Source organism: Bombina bombina, chromosome 6, assembly GCF_027579735.1.
Source record: "Bombina bombina isolate aBomBom1 chromosome 6, aBomBom1.pri, whole genome shotgun sequence".
Taxonomy (NCBI): domain Eukaryota; kingdom Metazoa; phylum Chordata; class Amphibia; order Anura; family Bombinatoridae; genus Bombina; species Bombina bombina.
Window position 1 is genome coordinate 169,135,286 of NC_069504.1, and position 27,394 is coordinate 169,162,679.

Here is a 27,394-nt window from a genome sequence, read left to right on the forward strand (position 1 = left end):
GTTCCTTAAGTTTTGTGCTCTTTGATATGCCATCCTCGGGGGCTCTATGTGCTGGAATGGTAGGGACTTATCCGCTTTCACCAATTCCCAGTGCTTCCTCATAGAGGTGTCTAGTGTCCCATGGGCAGTATCAAAAGTAGTCACAAAATTGATCCGATCCATTTTAGGTGTCAATATCGATCTACTGACTACATCATCCTGTGTGCACTCCAGCACCGTGTCCTTCTTGTCAACAACCAATCTATAATCATAGCCTCTCTGTAGCAGTTTCTCATCCAAACATACGCCAAAAAGGATGGACAAAGTAAAAGGCACTTACCCCTGTGGGGGTTGTAAATACTGCCCATACATGAGAAATATTACTGAGATGGAGATCTTTCCAAATGGCAAGGTACAAATGATGGAACTATATAATTGTAAAAGTAACAACATTATATACTGTTTGGAATGTTCACATAAGAAAAGATATGTAGGTATGTCTACAAGAGAATTTCGTGTAAGATTAGGAGAACATTGCTGCAATATTAAGAATGTCAAGAAGGACCACGAAAAAGGCACGATAGCTATCTGAGCAACATTTCACTAGCACTGTGGAAAACAAATGTACTTAGAAGTTAATGCCAAAATGAATGTTAAGCCTAATATAAGATACGATTAGCAACTTTAGGAAGTCCACAGCTGGGATTAACCCTATACTTACAATTGACAATTGCCAGTATGAGTCATTAGGGCACATTCATGCTAACAGATAGCTTTGAAATTAAATACTTGATAAATAACATCACTGCATATACTTGCCAAGAAGGACCACGAAAAAAGCAAGAAACTGACTACAGTGGCGAGACATTTTCTGGAACACCATCAGAGCAAACTAGAATTAGCTTGGATCCTACATAAAGTGAGACTTGGTATACGTGAGGGTAACATCGTAACAGCCCTTCTGAAATCAGAAACTAAATAGATATTCAGACTACAAACCATGTTCCCTGAAGGCATGAATGAGCAGATAAGCTGTAGTAATTTCTGTACTCAAATCTTTTCAACGATATAGATATATCATAATACAATGTATGATGGATATACTAACACCCTAATACAATTATAAGAAATACTGAATTGTATCCCTTTGAAACAATGTTAATGACAGAGATGATAGGTATGTATGAACATAATTTTAGTATGTCTTCAGACCAATTACCTTTCATAAACAAAATATCTTAATAAAGATACAAACATCAGCATATATGGAATGAATAGGAGCCTGTTTTTCTATGCAAATAATTAAAGTGACAATGATGATCAATCTGCACAAATATATAGATAGTATATAGCAGCTTGGGGATATGACAATAACCTGAGACTGCACTGTATATATTTTCCAATATTTCTTTAATATCCTCTGTCTACTAAGGAATGATATGAGGGATAACCTGAGACTGCACTGTATATATTTTCCAATATTTCTTTAATATCCTCTGTCTACTAAGGAATGATATGAGGGATGTGTATTTCTACACATATATTAATGCTGATATCAATAGATATGTACACAATTCTGTTGGACATATTGAAACCTTTACGCCAGTTTTCTAGCTTTACAAATTTCCCCTTTGTTTGTTTTTACTTACAGAGCAAAGATCGATAAAGACAAATAAATATACCAACACACTGTGTTATAATATGACACTGTACTTAGCTTATCTGCAGTATGATATTAAGAAATATTACGTATGTCGTAGATGATAAGGAGTAACACAATTGCATAGCCACTATAATAATCATAATGTAAGCCTGTCACAATAAGTGGGCGGGATGCCATAGTGAGAAGCGTAATTGGATGAGTCCTCACACTCCCCTCCTTTGACAACGTGTGTAGTGTAAACACTACAATACCCTTTGATTGGTGCTCCCAATAACACGTGTGTGAACATGTCAGAGATCGCTAATTGGTCTGATACTCTATTTAAGGAAAAAGAAAGCGAGAGGCTTTTTCCTTTGACAAAGCAGTGGCGAAATGTGCATCAGGCGTTCACCCTGCCCTCTGTTTAGATAACTTGTTGGTGCTTTTTCAAATTTTTTGACAGTGGTATCTTGATATATTGTACCACTACACTGTGGAACATTAAAATTGTAATTGATGGAGGGAGGGGGTGGTACATTTTATCCAAGGGATCTGGGAGGGGGTGGGGTGTAGGTTATGGAGAGGGGAGCTACACTACAGAAAAATTTTGTTTTATAAAAAAAAAAAAAATATTTGGCAAACTGGGTACTGACAGACAGCTGCCAGTACCCAAGATAGGTGCAAATAGGTAGAGGGGGGAAGGTTAGAGAGCTGTTTGGGGGGGATCAGGGAGGTTGGGGGCTAAGGGGGATCCATCACTGCTGAATATATATTTTAAAAAAAGAAATCCTTTTATTTTAGTACTGGTAAATTGGCTGGCTCCTTAGCTTAGATGTCTTCTTTTTCAAACAAAGAAAGCAAGAGAACGAAGAAAAATTGATAATAGGAGTAAATTAGAAAGTTGCATAAAATTGCTTGCTCTATATGAAAAAAATTGGGTTCAGTGTCCCTTTAAGATGGCAGCGACAATTGTAGGGTGGGGGAGGGAAGAGAGCTGTTTGGGAGGGATCAGGGGTGGGATGTGTCAGGTGGGAGGCTGATCTCTACACTAAAGCTAAAATTAACCCTACAAGCTCCCTACAAGCTACCTAATTAACCCCTTCACTGCTGGACATAATACAAGTGTGGTGTGCAGCGGCATTTAGCGGCCTTCTAATTACCAAAAAGCAATGCCAAAGCCATAAGTGTCTGCTATTTCTTAACAAAGGGGATCCCAGAAAAGCATGTTTGCAAATAATTTCAGTGAGAAACCTAAAGTTTGTGAAAAAGTGAACTTTTTTTTTTTATTTGATCGCATTTGGCGGTGAAATGGTGGCATGAAATATATCAAAATGGGCCTAGATCAATACTTTGGGTTGCCTACTAAAAAAATATATATACATGTCAAGGGATTTTCAGAGATTCCAATGGCTTGGAAATAGCAAAGTGCTACTTGTACTTATTGCCCTATAACTTGCAAAAAAAGCAAAGAACATATAAACATTGGATATTTCTAAAGTCAGGACAAAATTTAGAAACTATTTAGCATGGGTGTTTTTTGGTGGTTGTAGATGTGTAACAGCTTTTGGGGGTCAAAGATAGAAAAATTACAAAGGTTGTGGGAACAAAACATTTAACTGCCAGTAGATACGGTAGCGCCTAATACTGATGCCAATGCTTCTATCATGCTATTGCTAACACACAAATTATAATTTAATCATATCAACCAAGGTCATGGACAAAATAGAAACTCCACAAATCACTACATCTTGGATACAAATAATATTGTAGGCATGTGTACAGACACAATGCCAAATGCACAAAACCATTTAAAATATTTTAAAAGTTAATTTGGTAAAATGCATTTTAAATGTAGATTCATTTTTTTCCTTAGAAATTCCTTATTGTATGTCTTTATGTTTATTGCCTTCATTGTTTACACTAAAAAATAAAATCATTGTCATGCCACAGAAGATCATAAGCAGATGGTTTTGACAAAAAAAAAATTACTAGGCTAAAAAGTGACATATTTTCTGCACCCTTTCAGATGTGAATGTAGATTTCAGGGTGACCAGGAATAATAGAAAAACTATTAAGCACACAGTTTGACCTTCAATATTAATGAGTTGAACAAAATTATGACCGTGCATTTGAGTTACTACATTCTTTGGTAATTTACATTAGTAAAAAAGAGAATTACTGACCATTTTATAAGCTCACAGTCTAGTTATTTCAAAAATGTCCTTGTAGCATATAAGCAGTGACCTTTAGACATCTGAATAATTATCACTGCAAACAAATGCTTTACTTCTGCTTGACATATTTAGATGTACTTGAATATTTATTTAATGTCAAAGGTGACTCCATTTTAAGCATAACCTGATATAACTGTTATCTGTCTTACCATAATATATGAGGCATTAATGTAATCTGTTCCTTCTCCAGCCAATGACGATAGTCCGACTCTTGCACTTTCAACTGCAGAGATGTTTGACAGAGAAAAACAAAACAATTTTTACAATATTCAATTTAAAAGGTACATTGTTGAAAATATTCTACCTAAATGGAAAAGTTCAAATAGCTACAGCAAGCTATTAAAGATTGTAGATAGATAGATTGTAAGTTACCACAGGAATAGGGTCCTCAATTCCTCCTGTATGTGTTTGTAAAATGTTGTCCTGTCTCTTATAAGTTTTATAACATTGTTTTATCTAAATTAATTGTACCAATTGACAGCGCTGCGGAATATGTTGGCGCTTTATAAATAAAGTATAATAATAATAATAATAATAATAATATATTAATGGTAATATTTATCTATTTATTTAGTCATAGTTGCCAACAGTCCCTGATTTCCAGGGACAGTCTCTGGATTTTGTTGTATGTCCCTGGATTTTTTGTGTCCCTGGAAATGTCCCTGAAAATCTCTTTTGCACAACATTTGTTGTTTGTATATATATATATATATATATATATATATATATATATATATATATATATACATATACAGGTAGCCCTCAGTTTACGCCGGGGTTAGGTTCCAGAAGGAATGGTTGTAAATTGAAACCGTTGTAAATTGAAACCCAGTTTATAATGTAAGTCAATGGGAAGTGAGGGAGATAGGTACCAGGCCCCTCTCAAAATTGTCATAAGTAACACCTAATACATTATTTTTAAAGCTTTGAAATGAAGACTTTAAATGCTAAACAGCATTATAAACCTAATAAAATAATCACACAACACAGAATATATAATTAAACTAAGTTAAATGAACAAAAACATTTGCCAAACAGCATTATAAACCTAAAAAAATAATCACACAATACAGACTTAATTTCCTTTTTTTGCAAACAGTTCTTTTTATGCATTTCAATCTGGACTGATTTATAGACAGGAAGATCTTGTTCCTCTGAAATCTGCTCGATAGCTCATGTCTGGTTAAACTGATTAATTTCAGCTTTCTTGGCTTTGCTGCAACACAAGTGGACAGCTCCATCAACTGGCTATTTTAATAAATGCACTGCTTCTCAATGCTTTTCTATAGCAGTCACATGACTGGAAAAAAAGGTTGTTATTCTGAAACTGTATAAATTGAACCGTTGTAAAATGAGGGCCACCTGTATATATATATATATATATATATTTATATATATACACACACACACAGACACATACATATATACAGATAGATAGATGATAAATAGATATAGTGTATTATTTAAATATAATTCATTCCTAATGGAATATTGTTATTATTATTGAATGGGTTCACATATTATTTGTCTTTCTAATTTTGATGCTGTGTTGTAAAAATAACCATATGGCCAGAATGTGTTCCAGAGACTGGGTAGGTGTAAGAGCTTGGTGCTGTAATCTGTATAATAAACTATGGATAAATCTAAATTATACTATTACTTTCAAATGGGTGTGTTTTGATTGCAGAACTGAGTGGGCGGAGCAGTTGAACAGTAGGTCGTCAATACTCCAGTAACCCGTTTGCTTGCTCTGCTGCAAAGTGTCCCTGGAATTTTTTTTTAAATGTTGGCAACTATGATTTAGTAGGTAAATAGAGTGAAGTGGACTGTTATATCAAGTGCATTATCTAATTCATAAACAAAGTGAGTTATTATGGTGTATTATTTATCAGCAGACTCTTTATCTCAAAACATACAAAATAAAAATGATCTACTATTAATTCTAATGTTCGTGTCTATTTAATATACTAACATAAATTCTGATGTTCACCTGTTTCTTATTATTACATAGGTAAGCTACATGCCATATATGATGGTCACCTTTGACGACCACTAAATAAATAATTCTTAATTAACTATATAAGATAAGTTCCAAACAACTTACTGTTTAACTTGATCTTCCATAATGTCTACCTCCTTCTCTCTTCCTCCCCTCTCCCGTTCTGTCCTCCCCATCTCTTTCTTACTTCCTCTCTCTCCCACCATTTCTCTCTCTTTCCCTCTATCTCTCCCCCTCCCCTCTCCCATTCTGTTATCCCCCTCTGTCACTCCATCTCTCTCACACCATTCCTCTCCTTTTCCCTCTATCTCTCCCGCTCCCTCCTCTCCCATCCTGCCAACCCCTCTCTCTCTGTCATTCCATCTCTCTCACACAATTCCTCTCCTTTTCCTTTTCCCTCTATCTCTCCCCCTCCCTCCTCTCGCCCCCCTCTCTCTCTGTCACTCCATCTCTCTCACACCATTCCTCTCCTTTTCCTTTTCCCTCTATCTCTCCCCCTCCCTCCTCTTGTCCCCCTCTCTCTCTCTCTCTCTCATTCCATCTCTCGCACACCATTCCTCTCCTTTTCCCTCTATCTCTCCCCCTCCCTCCTCTCCCATCCTGTCATCCCCCTCTCTCCCTTTCATTCCATCTCTCTCACACCATTCTTCTTCTTTTCCTTTTCCCTCTATCTCTCCCCCTCCCTCCCTCCTCTCCCATCCTGTCATCCCCCTCTCTCTCGTTCCCTCTCTCCCACCATTTTTCTCCTTTTCTCTCTCTCTCTCCTCCCCTCTCCCATCCTGTCATACTTCTCTCTCTTATCCCCTCTATCTCCCACCATGTATCTCCATCTCCCCTCTATCCCTTCCTCACCCTTTTTCCCCTCACTTTCTCTCTCTTGCAAAATAAAAATGATCTACTATTAATTCTAATGTACGTGTCTATTTAATATACTAACATAAATTCTGATGTTCACCTGTTTCTTATTATTACATAGGTAAGCTACATGCCATATATGATGGTCACCTTTGACGACCAGAATATCTACTCAAGCAATACACTGGATAAAATACTCATTTTGTACCTCTTATGCGACATGTAAGGTTTAACATATTTCTTCATTAGCAACATGTAAATGTTGGAGGATACGTTTTACATACAGACCACAACCTTACATTATAACATATGATATTTTTGCTTGGAAATCTGTTGCTCTGGAGGGGACACTAAATAAATAATTCTTAATGAACTATATAAGATAAGTTCCAAACAACTTACTGTTTAACTTGATCTTTCATAATGTCTACCTCCTTCTCTCTTCCTCCCCTCTCCCATTCTGTCCTCCCCCTCTCTTTCTTACTTCCTCTCTCTCCCACCATTTCTCTCTCTTTCCCTCTATCTCTCCCCCTCCCCTCTCCCATTCTGTCACCCCCCTCTGTCACTCCATCTCTCTCACACCATTCCTCTCCTTTTCCCTCTATCTCTCCCCCTCCCTCCCTCCTCTCCCATCCTGTCATCCCCCTCTCTCTCGTTCCCTCTCTCCCACCATTTTTCTCCTTTTCTCTCTCTCTCTCCTCCCCTCTCCCATCCTGTCATACTTCTCTCTCTTATCCCCTCTATCTCCCACCATGTATCTCCATCTCCCCTCTATCCCTTCCTCACCCTTTTTCCCCTCACTTTCTCTCTCTTGCAAAATAAAAATGATCTACTATTAATTCTAATGTACGTGTCTATTTAATATACTAACATAAATTCTGATGTTCACCTGTTTCTTATTATTACATAGGTAAGCTACATGCCATATATGATGGTCACCTTTGACGACCAGAATATCTACTCAAGCAATACACTGGATAAAATACTCATTTTGTACCTCTTATGCGACATGTAAGGTTTAACATATTTCTTCATTAGCAACATGTAAATGTTGGAGGATACGTTTTACATACAGACCACAACCTTACATTATAACATATGATATTTTTGCTTGGAAATCTGTTGCTCTGGAGGGGACACTAAATAAATAATTCTTAATGAACTATATAAGATAAGTTCCAAACAACTTACTGTTTAACTTGATCTTCCATAATGTCTACCTCCTTCTCTCTTCCTCCCCTCTCCCATTCTGTCCTCCCCCTCTCTTTCTTACTTCCTCTCTCTCCCACCATTTCTCTCTCTTTCCCTCTATCTCTCCCCCTCCCCTCTCCCATTCTGTCACCCCCCCTCTGTCACTCCATCTCTCTCACACCATTCCTCTCCTTTTCCCTCTATCTCTCCCCCTCCCTCCTCTCGTCCCCCTCTCTCTGTCATTCCATCTCTCACACCATTCCTCTACTTTTCCCTCTATCTCTCCAGCTCCCTCCTCTCCCATCCTGCCATCCCCTCTCTCTCTGTCATTCCATCTCTCTCACACACAATTCCTCTCCTTTTCCCTCTATCTCTTCCCCTCCCTCCTCTCGCCCCCCTCTCTCTCTGTCACTCCATCTCTCTCACACCATTCCTCTCCTATTCCTTTTCCCTCTATCTCTCCCCCTCCCTCCTCTTGCCCCTCCTCTCTCTCTCTCATTCCATCTCTCTCACACCATTCCTCTCCTTTTCCCTCTATCTCTCCCCCTCCCTCCTCTCCCATCCTGTCATCCCCCTCTCTCCCTTTCATTCCATCTCTCTCCCACCATTCTTCTTCTTTTCCTATTCCCTCTATCTCTCCCCCTCCCTCCTCTCCCATCCTGTCATCCCCCTCTCTCTTGTTCCCTCTCTCCCACCATTTCTCTCCTTTTCTCTCTCTCTCTCCTCCCCTCTCCCATCCTGTCATCCATCTCTCTCTTATCCCCTCTATCTCCCACCATGTATCTCCATCTCCCCTCTATCCCTTCCTCACCCTTTTCCCCTCACTTTCTCTTTCTTGCCCTGGGCCTCTCTCTCCTTTCTTTCCCTCTTTCTCCCTCTCTCTTTCCCTCTGTTTTCCACTTCCATTTCTCTACCTCTCCTGCACCCTCTTTCTTTCCTTTTCTCTAAAGCCAGGGATGCAAAAAAAATTTCAACAGTTTGTCAGTCAGGGGTAAAAGTTATTAAGTTACTAATCAAAATATAGGAAAAAGCCTAATACCTTACTCACTCTCCGCAATTGCTTACTAGCAGATATTTTCAAGCCCTGTATATAATATGAATACACTTTATTTTAATATTGGCCATATTTTTAAATGATTCTGAATACTCTCATTTGCTCTTATGTGTATGTCTTCCATTCTCTATTATTTGGAAAACTACATATATTGCACATATCCCTCAAATAATATAAGAATGCTATGATGTGTAGTTATTTACTTGTCTGTGTTTTGTTGCAAGGTTCAAACTCCACACATTACTAGTGCATAGCTTAAAGAGACACTAAACCCAAAATTTTCCTTTCATGATTCAGATAGAGAATACAATTTTAAACAACATTCCAATTTACTTATATTTACTAATTTGCTTCATTTTCTAGATATTCTATGTTGAAGAAATAGCAATGCACATAGGTTAGTCAATCACACGGGGCATCTATGTGAAGCCACCAATCTGCAGCTACTAAGCCTATCTAGATATGCTTTACAGCAAAGTATATCAAGAGAATGAAGCAAATTAGATAATAGAGATAAATTAGAAAGTTTAAAATTGAATGCTCTTAATTAACCATGAAAGAAAAAATGTGGGTTTCATGTCACTTTAAAGGGATAAAAGGTCAAAATTTCAATGTGCATGGGTGCATTTTTTTTAAATAGATGCATTTTTGTTATATACTTCCATTAGCAAAATTTTTCTAGTAAAAGCCATTGCTGTTTTTCAACAGCATACGCACATATGCTGTGAGTGCCCAGAGCACCAGCATTTAAGCACCACACGTTCTCAGAAAGTCAACAGTGGCTTGCATGACACAAATTAAGGGCCAGATTAGAAATGGGGGTTTATCTAAGTGTAAACTTCGCTAGAAGTAAGCTTTTTGCGCGCGTTGGGTTGCGTGCGTATTACAAGTTGAAAGTAAATAGTTTGTGAGCAAGTGAAACCCGACACGCACTAACCAAATATTGTGACCTCATTAACCTATTCTCCCCATAGAAGTCAATGGACACCTATCAATTGCGGTAACCCAACAGCAGTTATTAATATTTCACATTCCAATATTCTTCCCATACAGGATAATGTAATGTTTATTGTAAATATATATTTCTATATATATATTTTTTTATATATATATGTACAAAATATGATTCATACTGTAATATATATATATATATATAGATATATATATATACACACATATACAGTATATACTGTATATATTCTATGGATTATTTAGCATTTTTTAAAGTATGTATAATTTTTAATAATTATAATTAATGTTTAAAAATATTTTATATGTAATACTTTAATAACGCGATGCAAGATTAGTACATCTTTGTGTGCGCTAAACCGACACCGCATTAGACCTAAATCACGAAACATGAATTGCATTACGCATATTTTACATTACTACAGTATGTTCTTAACGTAGAAAATGTTTCAATTGTTATTATTAAATATATAATTATATATACATGTGGTACTGTTAATGTAAAATACAGTAGATATCTATACCATTTTATATATATATATATATATATATATATATATATATATATATATATATATATATATATATATATATATATATATGTAAAGGTGGGGACTGCACTCACTGGATTTAGGTAAAATAATTTTTACCTAAATCCAATGAGTGCAGTCCCCACCTTTACTTCTATTGATATTTTGACTTTGCACCAAGGTTGATGACGGATTGGAATTGTGAGTGCAGATACATGAGGAGTATATATATACCGGTATATATATATATATATATATATATATATATATATATATATATATATATATATATATATATATATATATACTGTATATAGGAAATGATATACAAGTATGAATATGTATATACACATATACAGTATATATAGAAAAATATATTTACAATAAAAAGTACATTATCCTGTATGTGAAGGACATTGAAGGACATACACATATTTGTTTATATGAGTGTAACTGTAATGTTAAATCTATTTATGATGGGTTTGGTGCAACAGTTTTTAATACACTACCCTTTATGCAAGGGCTTCAGTTGATGAGTGTAAAATGCGATTGCGCTTTCTCGATCACGTTTACTTACAACTTGTAATACGTAAACTATTTCCATCGTGCACAAATTGACAAAAACCTGCAATATCGTTCTCATGCAAAAGGTAGCATGCCACTTGTAACCCTACGTTTTCACTGATTCACTTCCCATCACAGACAGCACTCGGAGCAGGCAAAGGCCAGCATTTGTCAGCTGCCAGAACCTGTCCACCCAGGATTGCAGAATGCGTTGTGCAATGCCCCCCCTGCTGACTCTAGCCCAATGGCATGCGAGTAGGGGTTGAGGCTAAAATACCTGGGGTGATTTAATCCGCAAGCTAATTGGCATACTGGTTAGGAAGCTGAGGTTTGATGATCGCTGCTTCCTAACTTTTGGCTGCACATTGCAGCGATCATCCCCCAGAGCTGCCCGCAGCTTGATGAATGGGGGCTGTTGTGTTTGAATTCCAGTGTACGGCTTACACTGCATATGTGTGAATGCTGCTGAAAATTGTAATATATTTTACTTGAAGCATTTTTGCTAATGGAAGATATTGCAAAAATATTTCTATTTAAAACTGAAATACATTCATGCACATTTCAATTTTGACCTTTCTATCTCTTCAAATATAGTTTAATGGTTGGTTGCTTTATTATTATTACTACCACAGCGTTTTACAAAATGATACTAAAACATTTGCAATTAATTAGACCAGTGGTTCCCAAACTGTGCGCCACGGCACCCTGATGCGCTGTGACTGTCCTATAGGGGTGCCACAAAATATTCATCTTTTGCAACCGTAAGAGTGCTTAAAAATGATGCGCCACTGACAAGACCACTGATGAGACCGTATATATTTTGAGAATAGTCCAGAATGTACTCACCCAGATGCGACATGCGAAGATGCGTACGATGCACAATGTTATCACATGAACATATGACTTGATCTGTGAGTAAATAGTTAATATACGCTTAAAAATGGACAAGTTTTTATTTAATAAGCACACTAGGACTGCAAATGAAGAGGATGCACCACAAACTAGTGGCGGGTGTGTGAAGAAGTGGAAATATCGTAAATATTATGACAATTATATGGATTTTGGCTTTACATCAACAAATGTCAATGGAGAAGAGAGACCACAGTGTATAGTGTGTTTGAAGATTTTGGCTCCAGAATAAGTAAGATAAAACGCCATTTAGAAAGCAATCATTCAAACATGGTTGGTAAATCTCGTGACTTCTTTACCAGAAAGGTAAAAATTAAAACAACAACAAGGTACTTTTTCTTAGCATTTGTCAATACCAAACAATGCTCTGCTAGCCTCATATAAGGTAATTAGTGTTTAATACTAATCGCACCAAGCCACCAACTGCACACTGCAACTGTAAGGTATATAATATAGATTATAAAACTATGGTTTGACTTGGGGTGCCTTGAAAAAATCTTGAAACATTAAGAGTGCTGTAAAGTTTGGGAACCACTGAATTAGACTATAGTTATATATATATAAATACAGTATATACTCACAGACCAAGCAAAAATAATGAACTAAAATGCTTTGCAAAATTACCTGGAATGACAGAAGATGTCCTGTTTTTATCCCTATTTTGCTGTTTCAATGCCGTTGAATAGTCACACTGCAGAATGTTAGGTTCACTTAATAACTGTAATGATGGAAGAATTTTCATTAAAAGTTGTTTTATTACCTTGTTATTAAGCATTTGGTACATGCATTCAAAGATTTTTTTTTTATTGCCTACAATAAAAGTGACAATGACATCAGGTCATGATGTAAATATAACTGAAATAAAATAAGGTTTATTCTTTCTTCTGTAAATAGGCGTAACAATATTCACTGAATTGTTAATAAAATCACCAAATATGTCCCTGAGTAAACTTGAAAAAACTGCCCACACCACATTGTCTATATTCTGTGGGTTAAGGCGAACAAGGTTTTAAATGATGATTTGTAGATTTCCTGTTCAATACACATTGTATTAAAATAAGAATGCATTTATTATACCATTTACCCTACAATAAATTTTCCATATTGTACTTAAAATAATTTTTTCTAAATGTTTTGCTTGTAATAATATGTTTAATTGTCCAACCCTGAATTTATTAGGCCTTAAAAAACAAACAAAAGAAAAACCTCAAGGTAAACACTGATTGAACTAAGGAAAGCTTTATTTGAAGAACATCTACGCTTTGCCCCAAGGGTGATATATATATAAAAAAATCTAAATAGTGACAAATGCAATTCATTTAAGCTGCAAAGGAGTTACCTTGAACTGTGTCTCCAGTCTTGTTTTCCCAGATGGGCCTGCTGTTAGGAGAGCATTTACATAGGCGTGAAGATGGTTCTCAGAAACCTCTGTCTCTCGACTTAGAATTGCCTCAACCAAAGCATCATGAATGAAGATATATTGCTCCTAAACACAACAGGTGTCAAATGTAATTTCCCCAATAACATGTTTAATTATGGAAAATATACCTTTACAGTAAAGCATCTCTCATATTTGTGTTTGTTCCATTCCTTTCAGAGAGGCTACAGTGTCTCCCCCATAATTAAAGTGAAATGAAAGTTAAAATTAAACTTGCATGGTTAAAGGGACAGTCAACATCAGAGTTTTGCATAACCAATACAGTTATAATAATACACATTTTATCTCTGTGATTACCTTGTATCTAAGCCTCTGCAAACTGTCCCCTTATTTCAGTTCTTTTGACAGACTTGCCAATCAGTGCTCACTCCTAGGTAACTTCATGTGCATGAGCGCAATGTTATCTATAAGAAACACATGAACTAATGCCCTCTAGTGGTGAAAAACTGTCAAAATGCATTTAGATTAGAGGCGGCCTTCATGGTCTAAGAAATTAACATATGAACCTCCAAGGTTTAGCTTTTAACTAAGAATACCAAGAGAACAAAGCAAAATTGGTGATAAAAGTAAATTGGAAGTTGTTTAAAATTACATGCCCTATTTGAATCATGAAAGTTTATTTTGGACTTGACTGTCCCTTTAAGACAGAGCATGTGATTTTGGGCCCAATGATCAAAAACTCGCCTGTATAGAGGAGAAATCACGCAAAATCTTTGGAGGCTTTTTTGAGCATTATATTATAATGAAGGTGTCTTCACAACCATTGTGAGATAATCAGCCCTCAAGCTAAAATCTGCCTTTCTAAAATTCTTTGAGGTAACTTGCAGTAACTACTGAGTGGGTGAATGTTTCGCAACATTAAAAAAAATGGAATGAATTTTAACACGTTTGTTTGTTTTGAATTTCAAATGTTTGTACAACATTCTAACATTTGTTTAATGAAATAGTATTTCTGATGCTTTCTTTAAATGATATATTCGAAATAAAAACATTTGAATTCATATATTTGTATCTATTATGTATCAATTTACAAAATTCTCTACCACATGAACTATTGAACTTCTGAATAGTATTTGTTAAATTGAATGTTACATTCAAAATTTTGAATGTGGACATTTGATCTAATTATGAACATTTGAAATCAAAAGTGCCATTTAAAAATAGTAAATAACATTCGATTATAGAATTTGTAAGAATATTCGTTCTTATCAACATTCAACATTAACTGGATGGAAGCAATCAAGTGTAATATATTACTTTGTGGCCATACAGCTCAGGGGCTTCTCAAGAATAACAGACTAACTGTTTCAGCAAAGTAATTAACTGTCAGTGTATACTTACTGCGCAGGAAAATAAATGGCCAAGTTACAGGCACTTTGCCGCTACGGAGATAGCTCTAAAATGGCCGCCCATCTACATCATCATAACGCCCACTTAGGGGATACTATCTGCGAATCAGATCGCAACAGAGCGGAAAATATATATCAAACGAAGGGAGAGGGAAAATGTATAATATGGGCCCATTTATTTTCCTGCGCTTACCAAAGTAAGTATACACTGACAGCTAATTACTTTGCTAGATTTATGAAGCTTAGGCAGAGAGGGGCGCATAGATGCACCCCTGTCTGCTGCAGTTTACCTCTGGCGTGGCAAATTTCCCACGGAGGAATTTACCATTGCACACGAGCGCTATTTTGCGCTCGCGTGCAATCCCACCCCCTGCCCGCGCCCAATCTCCGACCGGGGAGATTGACAGCTCCTGCCTGCATGTGATTGACTGTGCACGGGCAGGAGCTGTCAATCTCCCCAGTCGGACTAGACAGCTGAGATTGAAATGCGGCACCTTAGAGGTGGCGAAAGATTAGGAAAGCAGCGGTCTAATGACCGCTGCTTGTTAAATACGGCGAGCAGGTTCTCTTGTGAGAACTTGCAGCCATAGGGGCTCAAAGGCTGGCAAAAGCCTTTGATAAATCGACCCCATAGTCTGTTATGCTTGAGAAACCCTTGAGATGTTTGGCCACAAAGTAATATATTACACTTGATTGCTTCCATCCAGTTAGCTGCAGTAACTGCTATTTCCATTGATTTTTTCTCTTTTGTTCTGTTTATTTCCTTAATCGTATCTGTTCTCTTTCTAATCAATATCACTGTTACCTGGGTCAAATATTAAGTTATAACATTTGCACATATTGCTCTGTCACCTAGGTGTATATATCCCTACAGTCACTTTTGTGACTTTAAAACACTTTTGTTTATGGTTTAATTGATTTTTGCAATGCAAGGCAATGGTATGCTTTTGTTTTTGTTTTTTGATGCTACTATAGTAACCCTTTGGCGGTTTCTCTGTCAGTGGGTGGGGTTTCTAACACTTTAAATTGTTTGCTGTGAGATTCATTATTGTTGGTCTGATGAAGGGGTGAACACCCTGAAACGTCACTAAGAAATAAATTAAGTTTGGACACTTTACAACACCAGTAAGTGCTTTGTTCTATATCCAGTATTGTATTTACATTCATCTTAGCACCCTGGCATTTGACTACCGGTTTGTGAGAATGCACTTACCTTACAACCTATATATATATAAATGAATATCTATTTAGAAATTTAAAGAACATATTCTGCTATGTGCATAACATTGGAATGTCAAATATTTACAGTACATATACACTATAACACTTTATTAAATATTGAATATTACATAAATATGTTTTTAAATGTTTTCATCTACTTAAAGGGATATGAAATGATTTAGGCAAAACATACAATTTTCAACAACTTTTCAGTTTTCTTCTATTATTAAATGTGTTTCATTCTCTTGGTATCATTTGTTGAAGGAGCAGCAATGCACTGCTGGTTTCTAACTGAAAACATGGGTGAACCAATGACAATCGGTAATCGGTATATATATATATATATATATATATATATATATATATATATATATATATATATATATATATATATATATATATATATATATACAGCCACGAATCAGCAGCTAGAACCTAGGTTCTTTGCTGCTCCTGAGCTTTCCTAGATAAAACCTCTCAGAAAAGGATAACAATAGAAGGAAGCAAATTAAATACTAGAAAATTGGAAAGTTGTTGAAAATTGTACACCCTGTCTAAATCATGAATGTCTAATTTATGACCATACTGTCCCTTTAACTGTAAAGGGCTCCAATGCACTTCTATATATGTCTATATATGTGTACATATGTATTTATCTGTTTAGAAATGATACTTTGCTACAATGTAAAGTAGTGAGTGTACAGCCTGTATAACAGTGTAAATTTGCTGTCCCCTCAAAATAACTCAACACACAGCCATTAATGTCTAAACCGTTGGCAACAAAAGTGAGTACAAATTGGGCCAATATTATTTTCCAGCACTGCCTTAACCCTCTTAGGCATGGAGTTCACCAGAGCTTCACAGGTTGCCACTGGAATCCTCTTCCACTCCTCCATGACAACATCACGGAGCTGGTGAATTTTAGAGACCTTGCGCTGCCCCACCTTCCGTTTGAGGATGCTCCACAGATGCTCAATAGGGTTTTGGTCTGGAGACATGCTTAACCAGTTAATCACCTTTACTCTCAGCTTCTTTAGCAAGGCAGTGGTCGTCTTGGAGGTGTGTTTGGGGTCTTTATCATGTTGGAATACTGCCCTGCGGCCCAGTCTCTGAAGGGAGGGGATCATGCTCTGCTTTACTATGTCACAGTGCATGTTAACATTCATGGTTCCCTCAATGAACAGTAGCTCTCCAGTGCCGGCAGCTCATTCAGGCCCAGACCATGACACTCCCACCACCATGCTTGACTGTAGGCAAGACACACTTGTCTTTGTACTCCACACCTGGTTGCCGCCACACACGCTTGGCATCATCAGAACCAAATAAGTTTATCTTGGTCTCATCGGACCACAGGACATGGTTCCATTAATCCATGTTCTTATTCTGCTTGTCTTTTGTCTTCAGCAAACTGTTTGCAGGCTTTCTTGTGCATCATCTTTAGAAGAGGCTTCCTTCAGGGACGACAGCCATGCAGACCAATTTGATGTAGTGTGCGGTCTATGGTCTAAGCACTGACAGGCTGACCCCCCCCTTCAACCTCTGCAGCAATGCTGGCAGCACTTATATGTCTATTTCCCAAAGACAACCTCTGGATATTGTGCTGAGCACGTGCACTCAACTTCTTTGGTCGATCATGGGGAAGCCTGTTCTGAGAGGAACCTGTACTGTGAAACCACTGTATGGTCTTGCCCACCGTGCTGCAGCTCATTTTTAGGGTCTTGGCAATCTTCTTATAGCCTAGGCCATCTTTATGTAGAGCAACAATTCTTTTTACAGATCCTCAGAGAGTTCTTTGCTATGAGATGGATGCCATGTTGAACTTCCAGTGACCAGTATGAGAGAGTGTGAGAGCGATAACACCACATTTAACACACAGGCTCCCAATTCTCACCTGAGACCTTGTAACACTAGCGAGTCACATGCCACTGAGGAGGAAAAATGGCTAATTGGGCCCAATTTGGACATTTGCACTTAGGGGTGTGTATATATATATATATATATATATATATATATATATATATATATATACACACATACATATCCATCTTTAGACGTATATGTATTTATCTCAATGCTAATTTTTTTTACCTAACAAATTAGATTGCAAATCTTTGAGCTTTTATAACTTTTGTGTGCAATATTGTGTTTCATAATTGTTATTAGATGGTGTTATTATGAGTGTAACTATACTTTGTAATGTATTTTTGATGTGTTTTGTGCAACATTTTTGTTTCTCAAAACAATTAACCAGAGCTAATTATTCTTGTGTAAATGGTGATTGCGCTCAAGTGATCACATTTACTTTCAATTTGTAGTACGAGCAGTAACCCCAAGGAGCCCAAACACCTTCGATAAACCCCAACGTTTGCTTTCCATTCATAATCTGGCCCAATAGGTTTTATTATGCATAGTGAAGAAAAAAACATTCTTTATTTTTCCGGTTTAATACTCTGACTATGTACGGAGTTTGCCATTACCAACCACTTTTTTTTAATTACAAGAAGGCTTGAATACTTTTGCCTTAAAAATTTGAATGCATTTAATCCTGAAGAAAGAAACAATACCATTCAAAAGAGCAGTAAGTAAATTGCTGTAAGCCACAAATGAACAACTGCTTATAAATAGAAACAAACAGGCTGAGATATTTGTCTAGGTCACATAATGGGCTGGACTGTGTTTTTGGTTGGGATCATATAATTTTTCACTAGACAGAAATTAGAGGTAGCATTTGGGGTCCCTGGGCAAGACAAATTTGTGGGGGCCCTGCCCAGACCTCCTTTTCCCCCTTCTGTATGCCTCTCTACTCCTGTCACCTTGATACTTACCTGTAGCAAGCTGGGGAGCCATGCTAATCCTCTTATTCTTCATAGACTCAAGGATCTAGCTAATGCTACTCCCCAGCTCCCCAGCACACTACAGGTACATTAGCACAGTGTATTCCCTCTCCTTTAGGGCAGGCCGAGGGTTCACTATTAGCACGACCCTGAACTCTGTAAAGAAGGTCAGATTAGTGCAGCTCCCACTCCCGTGCTAATGGAGAAGGGATCTGCTGCACTAATGTACCTCTAGCGTGCTGGGGTACAATGTTTCCTGGAGTCTATGAAGAAGAAGAGGATTAGTGTGGCTCCACAGCTCACTACAGGCAAGTAATACACCTTATTTAAAGAATAACTAGTATACTCATGAATTATATTCGTTATTCTTTAAATAAGTTAGTGCATTCATTTGGATATTTGTTTCTGAAATGATTATCCGCTTTTTTTACGAATTAAAATTCGTAAGAAAGCAAAGGCACATCCTTACTATATATATTATCACACAAATTTTTGCTTAAAGGACCAGTAAACGCAGTATATTTGCATAATCAACAAATGCAAGATAACAAGACAATACAAATGCTTTTACTCTGAATTTCAAATGAGTAGAAGATTTTTTTCTAACAAATCTCAGTTATGTATATTTCCACTCCCCCTGTACCATGTGATAGCAAATGCATATACGTATAGTCTGTGAATTCTTGCACATGCTCGGTAGGAGCTGGCGACTCAAAAAGTGTAAATATAAAAGACTGTGCACATTTTTTTAATGGAAGTAAATTGTAAAGTTGTTTAAAATTACATGCTGTATCTGAGTCATGAAAATTTAATTTCACCTGAGTGTCCCTTTAAATATATAATTAAAGCTAGTATTTATATATTTGTATCTCCTTTTAATAATTTCTTTTTTTTTACATAAAAAGTCGAAAAAAGATAGCTCAGATCACACTTTTAAACTATGCCAAATAAAACACTACCTGAAAAAGTAAAAAATGGGGTTTCTTCAGGTTTATTCATTGAAATTGAAAAGCAGAATTTTTTTTTTATATTGCTGCCAGAAATGTTTTCTGATTGACTAAAATACTGATGTCTAATTGTCCCTATGCAAAGTATAGGAGTTTGTTTTAGTATTAACATATTTAAAGGTTGTAATTGTGTTTAGACATTTAAAACCTTTAATTTTAAGATAGCTATTAATAATTTGAAATGTTTAATTGAACATCTGTCATAAATTAATTGTAATGGATACATGAAAATCTTGGATTCAAACATAATGAGCCATTATCAATATTGAATTAATTAGACGCCATGTTTTACTATCACTTTGGCTAAGTGTTCACCTCTATAGAGGTCTTGCATAGACCTTTTTTTTAGAGTTTTTTTGTCACTCTTTCATAGTTTTTAAATAGGATTTGCATTTATGTAGTTTTTTTCTTATTCAAACAAGGACCCAATATTGATTGGAATGGATTAGAAAGTGATAAAACAAGCTTTTATATAAAAATTTTGTGTAGAAATTCAAATTGACTGGAATCCAGGTCTATAAGTGGGTTAGTATAGCTTTGGATTTGGAAGCCATTTGAAAAAAGGTTGAAATAGACCTCACAGACTAAATCCTGAATGCATAATAGACTACAAAACAATATTGACATGTATTAATCATTCCTTACTCTCAGTTGAGCATCTCTAGCTTTCTTAAACTTATAAATAACATTTTAAAAATTAGTAGAGAGAGAAAAAAATAATAATAATGATAATGCCTAGTTAAATAAATAAGTCAACCCTAAATTTTAAAATAATATTGTTTTTAAAAGAGGGCATTTCATGAGACTTACTATTTTTTTAGTCTAGTCTTGTATAGACATCTCAAAGTGTGTCCCTGTAATCACTAGCAGGAAGTACACAAATGATAATACATGGGCAAACATTTTTTAGAATGCTGCAATATTATGCTTATAATATGCATTTTTAAACTGTATTATCCTGACAATCAGGATGCAATGGCAAACTGTATTTCTGTATGAAAAAATATGCATAAAAAGGTCAGTTTCAACCTATAAGACTACATTTATTCATCTTTATAATAATCTCTGCATAAGAATTGAGAAAATAAATATAAGTTGTATACTTTTTTACTTTACCTCAGTTTGAACCAAATAATTTCTTTGAGAACGAATGTGCTTTAAAAATCCAAAAATGTTTACAGTTCCTTCTTGATGAATCTGCTCTAACATGCTGTCTAGCACAATGTATGTTCCAGTTCTCCCAACACCAGCGCTAAAAAAATAAACAATAAAGAAATAAGAAAAGAAATAAAAATAATATATATATATTTATATACAAGAACAAACATGTAGGCCAATCCTATATTATAAAAGGCCATGTGTGTTTGTCTGAAGCTATCATGTGCTGCGCGAGGACAAACACACCTGGCCTTAGACAAACACACCTGGCACCTGATCCGTGATAGACTGTGCGCAGAGCAGTGGCGCGTGAGGATCAATCAGTAGTGTGTCTCTGTTCAGCGCGACAACGGTGGGCGGGAGGGGGCGTGTTTAATATATAATGCAAAAACTGATGTTAAAAGGACATTCTAATGCAATGATGTGTTCTAATCTGTTGAATAACACAACACAGATTTCACATTAGTCACACTGACGGCCTAATATTCAAAATCTCACCAGCATGGAGAGAAATCACACAAAATCTTTGGGATTTTTTTAAACCTTGTATTTTTAGGCAGAAGTTTCCGTTTTGTATAAAGAACACTACCAAGCAACATAAACATTTCTCCAGATAACATTTGTGTTTCTAAATTGTTCTTAATATATCTTGTCTGAGCAGCGAGGTTTTGAATATCAGGCCCTAAATTTGATGACCAAAAATGTGCCTGCATAGAGAGAAATCATGCAAACTCTTTGGGGGCTTTTTTAGATAAGTATATTGCAATGTATGTGTTTTCCTTCACATCCAGCATAGCAAGATATACATCTCTCACAGTAGTGATAAAATGTCTTAGATCATCTTGCCAGAGTGCAGAACTTTTTACCGTCAGTCCATTGTGTTATAGAATGAGTACGAACTAAAGAATGAGAGACAAACAGCAAAATCATGCAGTAGGACAAACAAAAAAACTGAAAAACCTATTATAATATTTTAATGTTTCTCAGTAAACTGTAGATATTTAAATTGTGAAAGCAGCAAATACCCAGGCAGTATTTATCAGATTTAGCAAAAAAGCAAAGAACAACTTCTATCTTTCCAGGAACGTCCAGGGTTCCAATCCAACCAATCAGCTTACTGGGCTTCATTTCCAAGTCTATTTTTTCAGAGCATAAGACATTCTTATTGGCTGATGTGGGAGCACCATAAACCCATCTGTCTACCCAATAAATATTGGGCTAGATTACAAGTGAAACGCTATTTTAACGTGTGCCCGTAAAGGGGAAAATTTGCTCATTTTAAATAATCAGCCATTTGCGCTAGAATTCATTAACCAGAGGTCAGACCTCTGGCAAATTAAATAAATGTCCCCTAATTACCCCCAAAATAAAGTGTACTGTTCATTTTTTAAAATAAAAATGATGAGCATCTTTATTTTTAAATAACTGCACAAAGCAATTATAAGGGGTTAAAGTGAGGGGATGTGGGGTGTTTGAAAAAAACAGCACTAAAAGTGCCTTTACATAGAGGTCTATAGGGACTGTGTTTAAACTGTAAATATATATCTCTATGCTTACATACATATATATTTATGTGTTAATATGTGTATATACACAAATAAACACATACATATATATGTATATATTCATATAATATATATTTTAATTATGCTGCCCACACTGCACGACTTACCCCTTCACTGTTCTAGGTTCTGTGCCTTATCTATTGGCATCAGAACGAGGTTCCCATTGGAGCCTATTGAAGTGCACTCTTGTGAGCGCAAAGCTTCCATGCAATGCAAACTCAAAGTCGCCCCTGGATTGCGCTTTACTTGTAATAACAGCGCAGATTTGCGTGCGCCGGTATTACTGAGTGGAGCACAAATATTGCACTCGCGAATGATCAATTTTGTGCTCCACTTGTAATGTAACCCATTGTTGGGTGATTTTTGTTGCATATTAAACCTAATCTTTAATAACACATATAGGGCTAGATTACACATTGTTTAGTGCTCCCATTGATCGTCAACTTAGCTAAGAGTAATCTTTTTGCACGTGTAGGTTTTACAAGACGAAAGTAAAGGTTTTGTGCTCAAGGGCTTCAATGCACAGTGTTGAAGAAAAAAACAATTATTGCTTGCGTGCTAACCCAACAGGAGTTATTAATATTTCACATTCCAATGTTCTTCACATACAAGAAAATTTTATTTTTATTTTAAATACATATTTCTATATAGATCTGTATATAACTATAATTATACTGTATATCTATTCTTATAGATATATATAGATCTAGATATATATTTTACATTAACATTATAACATATTTAATAATACAAAGTAAAAAATATTCTATGTTAAGAACATGGAATGTTAAATATACGTAATGTTTCGGGTTTTACACTGTAGGTCTAATGCAGTGTTGGGTTAGCGCACAGGAAGAATTAGTTATCTTGAAGGGATATGAAACTCAAAAATTTTCTTTCGTGGTTTAGATAGAGCTTGTGATTTTTTTTTTCCAATTTCCTTTTATCATCCAATTTGTTTTGTTCGTATGTTAAAAAGAATACCTAGGTAGACTCAGAAGCTGCTGATTGGTGGCTGAACATTTATGCCTCATCTTATTGGCTCACACAGTGCATTTAACAAGCTCCCAGTAGTGTATTGCTGCTTCTTCAACAAAGGATACCAAGAGAAGGAAACAAATTAGATAATAGAAGTAAATCGGAAAATGGCTTAAAATGATATACTCTATCTAAATCATAAAAGAACAATTTTGGGGTTCATGTCCCTTTACGGCACATTTTTGAAATATTAAATATGAAATGTAAAACATGATAATTATTATAGATACTGTAATATTTATATTACAGTATCCGGATACATTCAAGCATGCGTCAATCATACCAATCCTAAAAAAGCCTTTGCTTGACCCCTCTACGCCTTCTAACTATCGACCGGTCTCCTTTCTTCCCTTCGCTTCAAAATTATTGGAACGACTGATCTATAATCAGCTAACTCAATTTCTCACAACTAATTCCTTACTTGATCCACTACAATCTGGTTTCCGCCCTAAACATTCAACAGAAACTGCTCTTGCTAAAGTAACAAATGACCTGTTATCAGCTAAAGCAAAAGGCCACTACTCCTTACTAATTCTTCTTGACCTATCCGCTGCTTTTGACACAGTCGACCATCCTCTCCTCCTAAAATTACTACATTAATTTGGCATCCGAGACACAGCCCTCTCCTGGTTTGCCTCATATCTCTCAAAACGCTCTTTTTCAGTTTCCTTTAACAACATATCTTGCGATCCTATGCCTCTCCTAGTTGGAGTAACGCAAGGCTCTGTCTTGGGCCCCTTGCTTTTCTCTCTCTATACATCCTCCCTTGGAAAACTTATAGCCTCCTTTGGATTCCAGTACCACTTATATGCTGATGATACCCAAATATATCTTTCCTCTCCTGATATCTCTCCCTCTTTACTCAACCAGATTTCCAACTGCCTCTCTGCAATTTACTCTTGGATGTCTTCACACTACCTCCAACTCAATCTGTCCAAAACTGAGCTGCTTCTTATTCTCCCCTCTTCGAGACATCCAAGACATGACATTTTTCTGACGGTTGGAGACTCTATTCAAAACACCTCACCCAAGGTCCGCTGTCTTGGGGTCACACTAGACTCAGAGCTCACATTCAACTCACATATACAAGCCCTTACTAAATCCTACCATTCACAACTACGAAACATTTCCAGAATTCGTCCCTTCCTTACTCAAAAAACTACAAAAATACTTATTCATTCCCTCATTTTCTCACGCATTGATTATTACAATCTACTCCTAAATGGCCTTCCAAAACACTGCCGCTCCTCCCTCCAATCTATTATGAATGCTTCTGCAAGACTCCTCCACCTAAGTCGCCGATCTACATCAGCTGCTCCACTCTGACAGTTTCTACACTGGTTCCCCATACACTCCAGAATACAATTTAAAGTATTAACCCTAACTTACAAAACACTAAACAGTCTAACTCCCAAGTATATCTCCTCTCTCATCGTGAAATATTCCCCATCCCGTCCTCTTAGATCAACCTCTGACCTACGTTTCTATCCACTCCTGTTATCTCTACATCCCACTCCAGCCTCCAAGACTTCACACGTGCTGCTCATGTCCTCTGGAACGCTCTACCCTGCTCCATAAGACTGTCTCCAACCTTATATAGCTTCAGACGCTCCTTGAAAACCCACCTATTCAGAGAGGCGTACCATCTCTCCTCCATCCCTCATCCGAACCAAACTAATACATGAACTGTCTGACTCACTGCTGCAACTACAACCGATGTAACAAGCTACCCCAACCATATGTCTCTGCACCCTAAACCTGTAGACTGTGCGCTCTCCGGAGCAGGGCCCTCTTTCTCCTGTACTAGATTTGTTTAGTTTTGTTATGTTTTGTATTTTATCAAAAATCTTTGTCATTGTATACCCCTATCATTGTACCCAGTGCTACGGAATTTGGCAGCGCTATACAAACAAATTATAATTTTATATATATATATATATATATATATATATATATATATATATATATATATATATATATATACTGTATATATATATATATATATATAAATAATTTATATTTTTTAGTACATCTATCATAATGACTTATTATACATTATTTACTGATATTTAAAATAATATGTTGGGTTAGTGTACATGAAGAATTAATGTACTCCTGTCGAGTTTGCGCATATACCAGCTGCCAAAAAAGGATTACACCAACCCACAGTTGACAAAGCTGTCAGATTAATGTTTTGCTCTCTCCCAAGTATGGCAACAGAAGGTTGTTTTCTGCTACCAATGAAGTCAATGGGAGCCCAAAAACTATAGTTTGTAAATGTGTGAACACTTTACATTGAGATTATTGATGGCTTGCTGCTTGCCAAATTCAGCACTAAAATTAACCTTATCTCTATCTCCTTGGCATAAAGAGGCAATATAAATTCACATGCATTATATTGATTCTATACATATTAAAGGTACATAAAAATATGGAATATTTAATATATTATACTGGAATATTATCCCATATAATAAACGGCCAGTTATGTTTGTAAGATGCAGTCATGCGCAGTAGAGACTGGGCGAGGACAAACATACCTGGCCGTTTGTATCCTGACAGCAGAGAGGGAGGCGAAAGCGGCGTGTCAGGGGCATGGCCGGACGTGATGAGGGGTGCGGTCGGGCGTGGTGAAGGGCGGGGTGCCGCAATGGGGGCGTGACCGGGTGGGGTGCCATGTTGGGTGTGGCCGGGCAGGATGCTGCGATGGGGGCGTGGCCGGGCTGGGCTGTGAGATAGAGCGCTAAAGGGTTTGAGAGAGAGAGAGAGAGAGAGAGAGCCAGAGAGGGGAAGAGAGAGCAAAAGAAGGGGAGAGAGAGCCAAAGAGGTGGGAGAGAGAGCAAAAGAGGATGGAGAGAGAGCAAAAGAGAGTGGGGAGAGAGAGCAAAAGAGAGGGGGAAGAGAGCCAAAGAGGGGAAAGAGAGAGCAAAAGAAAGGGGGGAGAGAGCCAAAGAGGGGGAGAGAGTGCAAAATAAAGGGGGAGAGAGCAAAAGAGGGGGGAGAGAGAACAAAAGAGAGGGGGGAAAAAGCGCAAAAGAAAGGGGGAGAGAGCTCAAAAGAGAGGGGGAGAGAGAGCAAAAGAGAAGGGAGAGAGAGCCAAAGAGGTGGGAGAGAGAGCAAAAGAGGGTGGAGAGAGAGCAAAAGAGGGGGAAGAGAGATCAAAAGAGAGAAGGGGGAGAGCAAAAGAGAGGGGGGAAGAGAGCCAAAGAGGGGGAAGAGAGCCAAAGAGGGGGGAGAGAGCAAAAGAAAGGGGGGCGTGACCGGGTGGGGTGCCATGTTGGGTGTGGCCGGGCAGGATGCTGCGATGGGGGTGTGGCCGGGCTGGGCTGTGAGATAGTGCGCTAAAGGGTTTGAGAGAGAGAGAGCCAGAGAGGGGAAGAGAGAGCAAAAGAAGGGGAGAGAGAGCCAAAGAGGTGGGAGAGAGAGCAAAAGAGGATGGAGAGAGAGCAAAAGAGAGTGGGGAGAGAGAGCAAAAGAGAGGGGGAAGAGAGCCAAAGAGGGGAAAGAGAGAGCAAAAGAAAGGGGGGAGAGAGCCAAAGAGGGGGAGAGAGTGCAAAATAAAGGGGGAGAGAGCAAAAGAGGGGGGAGAGAGAACAAAAGAGAGGGGGGAAAAAGTGCAAAAGAAAGGGGGAGAGAGCTCAAAAGAGAGGGGGAGAGAGAGCAAAAGAGAAGGGAGAGAGAGCCAAAGAGGTGGGAGAGAGAGCAAAAGAGGGTGGAGAGAGAGCAAAAGAGGGGGAAGAGAGATCAAAAGAGAGGGGGGGGAGAGCAAAAGAGAGGGGGGAAGAGAGCCAAAGAGGGGGGAGAGAGCGCAAAAGAAAGGGGGGGAGAGAGCCAAAGAGGGGGGAGAGAGCAAAAGAA

General features: G+C 37.2%; 1 protein-coding gene across 2 annotated transcripts in view; it reads right to left on the reverse strand.

Annotated features, from left to right (window-relative positions):
- Positions 1-27,394, reverse strand: part of PTPRZ1 (protein tyrosine phosphatase receptor type Z1) — a 380,311-nt gene that overhangs the window by 27,150 nt on the left and 325,767 nt on the right. For both annotated transcript variants that reach the window (XM_053716675.1, XM_053716674.1), the window contains 4 exons: positions 20,892-21,027; positions 13,266-13,412; positions 12,551-12,644; positions 4,005-4,078 (listed from right to left, as the gene is read on the reverse strand). In XM_053716675.1, coding sequence (XP_053572650.1) covers positions 4,005-4,078; positions 12,551-12,644; positions 13,266-13,412; positions 20,892-21,027 — 451 coding nt within the window. The remainder of the gene's footprint in view (positions 1-4,004; positions 4,079-12,550; positions 12,645-13,265; positions 13,413-20,891; positions 21,028-27,394) is intronic.